Genomic DNA, 10,000 nt, shown 5'->3' with positions numbered 1-10,000 from the left:
ATCATCATCATCATCATCCATATCTCAACTATTTGCATTCTTTAGTGAATTTATAATCCATCAGGATTCATTTTTGGTCAACAAGACGACATTTATTAATACAAGACTCAAAATGATTAGACTAGATAAATTGCACTTTTTGAGCTTATTACATGTTGAAAACTACCATCATCAGTCATTCTTTTTAATGCTGAAACGATGAAAAGGAGCAGGCACTGGTGTAAGATAGAGGTATGAAAAAAGTGTTGTGAAACAATGTCAGATGACAAGCACGTGTATCGTGGCGGTGTGTCACAAAGTCCATGTTTCGATTGGTCAAAAATCTACTTGTTGATTAATCCTCTTCTTACCATCCATAGGAAAATCGTCAAATTCGTTACGATACAACCAATATTTTTCTGATTCAAATATCTTTTGCACATCATAAAAGTTACAGATAATGAACAGTGTGTTGTAGAGCATGTTTTGCTAAAGAAATTATTTATGGCAAGAACTTTACTGCTATTGTTTTTGAGTGATAAAAAATATATTTTTGTGTTAGTTGGGCACGAGGTTTTGGGGAAAATCCTGAAAATGGCTGGTAAGGAGAGGGTTAATGATCAAAGTTATGTATGATAGACAAATAATTTAATTTGCACGATATAGTTAACATAAATATATCCCAGTTTGAGTATCTTGTAAGAAGCCTCACTCGCTCAGCTTGTAGCAATCTCTTTACATTGCAAAACGACCGAGACCTATTCTGTGTGAATTCAAAATTCACCCAGCAAGTGATAGGGTAGTCGGGTCTGTTAGATCTGGCGGTAGGTACTTTTCGATATACTAGTGTCGTGTCTTAAGGGTAGCAGATAATTACTATCACTCGTTTTACGCTACAGAAAGAGGGATAAACTACGGATCCATAGGCATAATTTTTCTGGATGAATACTTGTTTAGGTGCTTGTTTGTTTTTGGTTGTTTTTAAGTGTTTTACGGCGCTTGCAACACATTAAGGTCATATCAACGCCAGTAAAAAGGAAGAAAATGGGATAGTTAAAAGTTCTAGAATTAAATTAAAGCACCCAAGAAAAGGTAAGACAAAAGGGAATTGGTTCAAATGGGAAACAGGTGTAGAATCCAAGACCACATTATCAAGGTACTCAGTTTGAGATCACTAAAAGTCACGTACAGAAAAAAGCACAGGTCCCCACTAAGATGTACACACTCAAATGATTTACAAATCATATATAATATAATGAAAACATAATAGTGCATAACTGAGAAATGATTAACAAGGAAATAAGGATCATCTCCCAAAACCAACTATATATTTGACTGTTTCCCTCTCAGCCAGGGCATCCGGCCAGGGCCAGGACAATATCAAGTGATCGCATTCCAAGACAAAGACCGAAAGAATGTTGAAAATCAGATATAGGGGGAGAGAAGACGCCCACTATGGGAGGTCAGGAACCCGACCCAGCAGGTGTTTGTCGTATTATGATGGTCATTTGAAATATTATTAAGATAACTTTTTTTTTATCATCCTCAGAGGTACAGTCAGCTTTGGAGATCGTGTGCACAGATGGAGTGACAGAAACCACAGTGGATAACGTGACTCCATTGCTGAAAACATTGGATGTGGACACCTCTGATGAGGGTGTTATTGATCTAATGAGAGATGCACTGGTTGACAGTAAGGATATTAATATGTAGTTGTTGGTTTATGAGACACGGGGAAGAACAATAATTTCTTACCATCTTTTGAACCAGGCCTTAATATAATAATGCAAATATTTGCGCTATATAAAGTTTAGAGCGATTCATTTATTCATTCATTCCTTGCTGAGGTCAGTTGAACAAAAAAATTCTGCCTGCAACTGGATTTGCTCGGTTTGACCTTTACTATAAAAACCCTTTGAAACAAATAGACCAAGAAAAATAGGATCCAATCGTTTGATGTCACGTCCCCCCAGCATCGAGCAGCGTGGTTCTAAACAAAGAAAATCGGTACTTTTTATCCTTCACGCTGGCTAGAACCGTTTCAAATGTCATGTGACCAGAATATATAAAAGTCAAAACATGATCAGATTTATAATGCTTTTTCTCTCTGGATACACTTTTATGCTAGTCGGAAAAGTATTTCATAAGGGCGTCCGCCATTGTTCTAATGGTTTAGAAACAGTTACTAAGTTACTATGTGAGGCTTTGCGGTCTAGTGGTATGACACTAGCTTTCGCATCGGAAGGTCCTGGATTCGAGCCTCGCTCGGCGCATAGTGGAGTCCTTGGAATAGACTATCTACTTACATTCTCTCACCGTACTCAGGTGTAAAACGAGTACCTGGCCGTTAACAGCAGTGTCTTTGTCCGAAAAAAAATGTAATGTCGCTTAACAGGCGTCATGTCCGGTCCTACATGTTAAATGTTGATGTTGGCCATGGACCCCTTATAAAGAGCTCTGAGCACATAAATTTAGTGGATATTGGGCCATATAAAAGCTCATTTAAAAAACAAAAATTTCAAATAGATGCGTCATTTCAAAGAGCCGAGAGACTTCAATTTCATTCCTTCAGTTGAGTGTTAATCATTCTATTAAAGCCCACCGCCTGTGGCATTCAAATATTCATTGGTATTTGTTGTCTTTTTCAGACTTTGGCATCATCAATCCCCTGGATCTGGATCAGGTTGTACAGAAAGCACAGGAGGCAAACGAATTAACGGAGATGGATGATTGTTTGGAAGTCGCATTTAAGGTAGGAATTATTTCCTTGATAGTATTCGGAGATCAAAGATAGAACGAAATTGACGTCACTCAGCTCTTTGTTATTGTTTCTAGCCAGTCATTTTTTATAAGTAGTTCCAACTAAATTGCATCAATCAGATAATAGATAGTGTGAGCTTGGCTAAGATATAACGAAACAGCAAACAAAACATATGTGTCACCTTCAACGTTTATTATCTGATTAATATAGTTTAGTAAGAATGACTCATAATAATGGATGGCAAAAATATAATAAAATAAAATAATTACAAAGACCCGATCGTCGTCCATTTCAATCTATCAAAAAAACAAAACAAACTAAAAACAAAAAACAAAAACAAACTAGATTTAAGCTCACATATAGTATCGGTACGTTTTGTTCGGCTGGCGGATGTGATGCATTGTTTAACTAAACGCAAAATATGGTTGACGGTTGTCGTGAGGTTTGGTCTTATGATGAAGTTTATAAACGGGGTTATGAACTTGATGGTGGTGATGTTGATGAAGAGGAGGTTGATGAAGAGGAGTAGGAGGAAGAAGTAGAAGAACACGAATAAGTTGATGGTGATGATGATGATGATGATGATGTATATATAAATTGAGCTTTTATATAGCGCAATATCCACTTAACGTGCTCAAAGCGCTTTACTAGGGGTCCCTGGTCAACAGCAACATTTAACATGTAGGAAGAGACGTGACGCCTGTTAGGCGATATTACAATTTTTCGGACAGAGACAACGCTGTTAACGGCCAGGTACTCATTTTACACCTGAGTACGGTGAGAGAATGTTAGTAAAGAGTCTTTTCTAAGGACTCAACTATGCGTCGAGCGAGGCTCGAACCCAGGACCTTCCGATCCGAAAGCGAGTGTCATACCACTAGACCACATAGCCATATATGTTTGTGTGTGTGTGTGTGTGTGTGTGTGTGTGTGTACGATTGATATAGAATTATATTTATAAGCTTTATTAATTTGCTTATTTTTATATTTTTCTGTAACAGTTGATTGATTTCGATGAGGATGAGTTCATCACCCAAAAGGACATCTACAAACTTGGTCTTCGTCTAGGAGAGGAATTGGCAGAGTTTGCACTGGATGAAATGGTGGATGCAGTGGATATGGATAAAGATGGGAAGATTAGCTTGAGGGGTAGGTATTCATAATGTCCTGCCGAACTCATGCAGTAGTAGTAGTAGTAGTAGTAGTAGTAGTAGTAGTAGTAGTAGTAGTAGTAGTAGTAGTAGTAGTAGTAGTAGTAATATTGGTATTATTATTATTATTATTATTATTATTATTATTATTATTATTATTAGTAGTAGTAGTAGTAGTAGTAGTAGTAGTAGTAGTAGTAGTAGTAGTAGTAGTAGTAGTAGCGTAGTAGTAGTAGTAGTAGTAGTAGTATTAGTAGTAGTTATTAGTAGTAGTAGTAGTAGTAGTAGTAGTAGTAGTAGTAGTAGTAGTAGTAGTAGTAGTAGTAGTAGTAGTAGTAGTAGTAGTAGTAGTAGTAGTAGTAGTAGTAGCAATAGTAGGAGTAGTAGTAGCAGTAGTAGTAGTAGCAGTACTATTATTATTATTATTATTATTATTATTATTATTATTATTATTATTATTTTATTATTATTATTATTATTATTATAATTATTATCATTATTATCATTATTATTATTATTATTATTATTATTATTATTATTATTATTATTATTATTATTATTATTATTATTATTATTATTATAGCCATGATGATGATGATGATGCTGATGATGAAGTCTTTTATATTTGGTTATTTTATACTGCTAAAAATTTTAAGTTTATCCAAATGTCTACTTGGAGATTGCATTGTCGCAGATACTATCCCTGAGTTATATCCAACAATGAGAGGATAATTCAAATGGAAACACTATTTTATATGATTAGATGCTTTCTAGGAATGATCTCTTCTCACATATGACAAGGTAGCAATGACTATCCCGCACAAATCTGTGGGCCTCTTTTTCCCTCACGAAGTGCCCAAGTTTGCGACAAAATTGACAATGGCAGTAAAATCAATAATCTCAGCACTGTCATATCGGTCCCAAATGTGACCCATGGTCTCAAAACGGTATTATGTCGGAACGAACCATATGCTTAAAAACCGAATTAAATGTTAAAACTGGTCAAAAATATAAATTGTTGGCATTAGCACCCTAAAATATGGTATCCTTTCTCCTCAATAAAACATACAAACTCAAGTCTGATATTTCTGGCTATAAATTCAATTTTCAACACCTTAACCATCCCGACTTAATATCATTTTAAGGCGAAGGGTCCCAAATGACAGAACTCTTGTATTTATTATTATTCAAGGGGTTGAATGAGGTGGTAAACCCATTCACCCAATAGCTATAAACGGACAATGTCAATCGCTTCCTACCATTTGGATAGGACGATAGTCAATTTCAAAGTAGTACTTTCCGTCAGATCTACCAGGCCGAACTGCCAACTACCCAATTACTAATGAATGGGCAGAAGGGTTGGACAATCTCGACTTCACCCGGAATCAATCTCGGTCCTTTTGCCTGTGAAGCTCTACCAACTGAGCTATCTGGAATCCTTGACATTTGATTTTACAGATAGTATGCGCTTGGCTAAAAAGCTCACAATATTGCCATCCAGAAGTATCACGGACCAAACACAAAACTCTGTGTAACATTGAACGTTTACAATCTGGTTGTTACAGTTTAGCGAGAATAACTCACAAACGCGGATGGCAAGAAACAGTAACAAAGACATGAGTGACGTCAACTTCATTCTGTCTATTGGTTTGAATGCGTTTTAAGAATTATTCTAACAAAATGCGGATTCTTTGAATTTACAAAATAATGAAACAAATCAAATAATATCAATTTGTATCCCTGTATCTTTTCAGATTTTCGATATTTTCTTCTGGGTCGAGACGTTCCCTCAAGAAAGGAAATATTCGCAATGGCTGAGACAGCGAGGAAGAAGAGGGAGGTAGAAGAGGAGAGAAAAAGAGAGGAGGAAGAAAAAAAAGAAAACGAGCGACAGGCAAAGCTATATCAGAAGATCAAAGATGGAGAAATAATTGGTGTGGAGGATTCAGAGAATCAGGATAAGACTACTTCCGGTGGCGAAGAGGGGGGAGGAGAAGGAGGAGGAGAAGAAGGAGGAGGAGGAGGGCAAGAGGAGGTTTTGGAGGAATCTGGACAGACGACTTATGAGAATAAAGAGGAAAAGAAAGAGGAAAAAGTTGAGGAACAGCCGGTAGAGGCAAAAGTAGCAGTACCCAAAACAGAAGCCGAGTTACTACGAGAAAAGCGGAAAAGTATGTTCGCTGGTTATGCCAGTGCTGTTGCTGCAGCAAATATTATAGCAAAACAGAATGAAAATTCTAGTGTAGAGAACACGCCTAGGGAAAATGTAAATAACAATGATAAAACTGGTGATGATGATGATGATGGAAAGAAGGAGGATGTTTTCGGTGATGATGTTAAAACTAATGACGATGATTTTGACGAGGACGACTTTGATAGGGAAGAACTCGCTCCAATTCCTTTACAAACTTCTATGAATCTAAATCTACCTCCACCGGATCTATCCACAGTAAGCCATGCTTTGCCTTCTCCATTAGCCTCGCCTAGAAGGCCTACAATCGTAGGCATCGGAGGTTTGGGTGTATCTCAATCTAACGGGGATCGGTCTTTGGCCGAGGCTATTCAACGTCTGGAGGAAGACATGTTCAGGACCGATAACCTCGTACCCGAAAGACCTCGTCGCCGTAGAAGTACTTGCTCCTCCGTCGACGAACCGTTGATCGTCAATTCCAAGGACGACGTCGAGGATTATAACAATTGTATCGTATTCAAGCTGCCGCCCCGTCGAAAATCAAGCTGCACGCCTCCGGTAGGCTTGCAACGTCGAAATAGCGGCAATGAAAGAAGACCGTCGAATATCTCAATTAAATGTGCTGCGGCAATTGATTCGGATGAAGGAATCGACTTGGCCGATGAAGAGATGGTCGAACCCACGTTAGTGACGCCTTGCGGCGCTGCTGCTCCTTCTGTTTCGTTAAGAATTTCGTTACCTCAAGGAAATGACTCTGAAGGAGCGGTGGCTTACGACGAGGATAAAATGAATGTATCAATAATCACTAGAAAAGGAAGACGAAGGTCGAGCAGCTCTTCGGCATCGATAAGAATAGACGAAAGAGGAAAAGCTACCCTGGGAATCGGGCCTTACAGCGACACGCCGAGGTCTATGTCAAGGAGTGAATTCAGCGTGACTCATATGAGTTATTTGTCACCTCGAATGACTGACGATGAAGATAACGGGAATTATATTGATGATGATCTTGAAACGACGACGTCCAAAGCAGCAATTCACACGGCCAGTAATACATCTGGTTACGACTGTGATGGCGATTCTATCGTGCTCTCCTTACAAGACAATGGAAATGATAATGCCCTCACTGACCAAGATGAGCCATCGAATCCTAATGACAAATTATCCCATTTTAAAAAGGGGAGATTGAAAAAAGGGGTGTTGAAAGCTCATTTAAGTTCTGGTGAGGATAGAGATACGTCATCTCCGACTCCGTCTTTAACGAGAAGAAAATCGGCTGCGAGGATGAAGAGAAGTTTAAGCTGTCAGAAGATTGAAATCAAAGAACTGACTTTGAATGAGCCCGTTTCTGTAGACCAGTTCTCTAACCGGCACAGATTCGGTATGATTCCAAAGGATGTGTCAAAGTTTATAGTTTTAGGTAAAAATCCAACCTCAAATGAACAAGGGATTCTATCAACGACAGGGACAGAGGACTCTTCTGACAGATTTCCACGAAAATCCTCAACGGTAAGATGGAAAGAACTTCCGGATATGATCAGACCTATTCTAAGACACAATAGAATAGAGCGGGCTAAATCAAAAGCAACCCGAGTTAAAGAAAACAGTGTGCTGCAAGGGAGGCGACTCAGCTTATTCCACGATCTCGATTCACCAGTGATGAAACATCGCCAGGATTTTGATTTGCCGTTACTACCTGACAAAATTCAAATTCCTACAGGAAACGACTCGACGACATCAGAAAAAATCCCTGATTTAGAAACTATTAAAAAGATGGAGAAGAAAATTTTGAAAAGATCTCAGACCTCTTTCGACCTCCCTAATGTTTACGAAGGACACAGCGATAGCGTGGACACCGCGAGAAGTGAACATTCAAAATCTAGGAGAAATTCAAAACACTTTCGACCACATTCAGCTCGTCGCGTGTCCAGCCCTGTAGCTTACTACGATAGCGACGGAAGTGGAAGATACTCAGCTCGTAATCAAAAAGTCTCCGTTGTCGACTTATCAAAATCCCTACGCCGAGACACCGCCTGTAAAAACATGGCCTCTCTTTCCAAAAAGCACTCCGGTTTTAAAAGCATCGTACCTCTGCCTAGAGTCGTCATGGCTTATCAAAGTTCCAAAAAGAGACAGCGCGAAACTGGTGGATTTTATTCTATTTCCAGACAGCTTGAGAAAAGTGGTGTGCCTTTTAATTCGACGTCATCCGCATCGCCTTCTCCTCGACGAAGTGCAAATGATTCAAGTTTAAATTATAAGTTAGACAAGAAGCGTCGCTGTAAATCAGCAAAAGGAAGGAGCACAGGCTCATATTTCTCGTCCAAGAATGAAACTGATGATTTGTATTTGCCTCTGGATGATCAGGACATCCACACTCTCGTAGGAGATCTCAACGACACGGACGCTTTACCTGCTCATGTTGTGTTCCAGAAGGTTCGACCCGCCACTGCGCATGCGGGAATGTCAAGAAATATAAGTGGTTCAAGGTCAAATATAGTTACTTTGGAAATTCCCGAAACGAATAAGTTTGAGAAAAAGTTGAAAAATGTGTCATTACTTTCAAAACTTCCAATAAAATGATAAAGGAAATTGTTTTAGGATGAAATACACCAATTTTTTTTTAAATGGCATTTACAGGCAAGCTTGATACTAAATCTTCTTGCCAAAAACTACCACATCATTTTCTAAACAATTCAAAATGTGACCCATCGCCTCAAAACGTTATTATGTTACATTTACTTAATAGCGGAAAACTGTACGTGACCTAAATGATATGACCCAACTGTTGAATTCCATAAGGGCGTCCGCCATTGTTCCGATAGTTTAGAACCAGTTACTAAATTACTATACGTTTATTACGAGGGAAATGACGTCAAGGCTGTTGAACCCTATATAGATCCATGTAGGACGACCATTTGGGCAAAATACCGTTCTGAGAGGATTGATCACAAATGTGTTTTATTGTATCGTATGATATAGTTTAATAGCTACTAAACTTTAAATCAAAGTATGCCAATATCTATTGATCCTTGTATCTTCAACATACTCACTGCCGTACTCTCGGAAGACACGTATATCAACATTTGGCCAGTAAACTTGTCCTTTAAATATCGATCGATTTAAAAGACCCTCATCTTGGCAAAAAATCTCAAACCTGGGACTTTATCAAAGAATTTGCAAGGTCCCAAGTTTGAGAAGTTTTTCCCAAGATCAAGGTCTTTTAAATCGATCGATATTTGAATGGCGAGTTTTTTGGCAAATTAACCTGTAGATCTTTGACCAATCAAAAGATGGCATTTGTGACACACTTTCAAATGTGCTCAGACAAACATAGTTGTTTATAAATAATAATGTGTGTAAAATTGACCTATCTCTGATTATTGTTATAGTTTTTGTACAGCCAAATGGGTGACTAGTTATCACACGATTCTATCGATCAATCTATACATGCTAAAGTTTACACATATATTTTCTGTGTTGGTTCTATTGATCAAGCCGTAGAACAATGGGTGTTTTACTTAGATACATACCATCGATAGTAAAACCTGTGAAGTTTGCTATGTTAACCAATCACTGATATTGTTTACATTATGACGACTGTCCGAGCGGCGTGGTTATCCATGTACCTATTATAAAATAAAACACGTGTCTTTCAAGAGCACGGCAGTTAACACATTAACCCTCTCCTTACCAATCATAGAAAAATCGTAACACTCGTTACATTCCAACCAGCACTTTTATCATTGAAATTTCTTTTGTAAATCACACAATTAAAAAAAAAAGTTTTATCATAGGTGTAAAAACGTGACTCTGTGTTGAAGAGTTCATTTTGCTTATCAATATTGTGCATAAAATGTATTTGTTGCTTTTCTGTTTGAGTAAGGAAAACATATTTTTGTGTTCGGTGGGTTTAAAATT

At 38.0% G+C, this 10,000-nt stretch overlaps 1 protein-coding gene across 1 annotated transcript in view; it reads left to right on the top strand.

Moving 5' to 3' along the window:
* LOC144956575 (uncharacterized) overlaps positions 1-10,000 on the top strand; it is a 12,997-nt gene that overhangs the window by 2,513 nt on the left and 484 nt on the right. The window contains exons 3-6 of the mRNA XM_078887162.1: positions 1,529-1,672; positions 2,628-2,731; positions 3,742-3,889; positions 5,646-10,000. The exon at positions 5,646-10,000 is cut by the window's right edge and continues 484 nt beyond it. Of these exons, the coding sequence (XP_078743288.1) occupies positions 1,529-1,672; positions 2,628-2,731; positions 3,742-3,889; positions 5,646-8,662 (3,413 nt within the window). The 3' untranslated portion in view covers positions 8,663-10,000. The remainder of the gene's footprint in view (positions 1-1,528; positions 1,673-2,627; positions 2,732-3,741; positions 3,890-5,645) is intronic.

Source organism: Berghia stephanieae, chromosome 11, assembly GCF_034508935.2.
Source record: "Berghia stephanieae isolate SIO BIC M18660-M18661 chromosome 11, UCSD_Bste_1.3, whole genome shotgun sequence".
NCBI classification, from domain to species: domain Eukaryota; kingdom Metazoa; phylum Mollusca; class Gastropoda; order Nudibranchia; family Aeolidiidae; genus Berghia; species Berghia stephanieae.
Note: the sequence above shows the minus strand (reverse complement) of the source record. Positions and strands in the feature narration are given on the sequence as shown.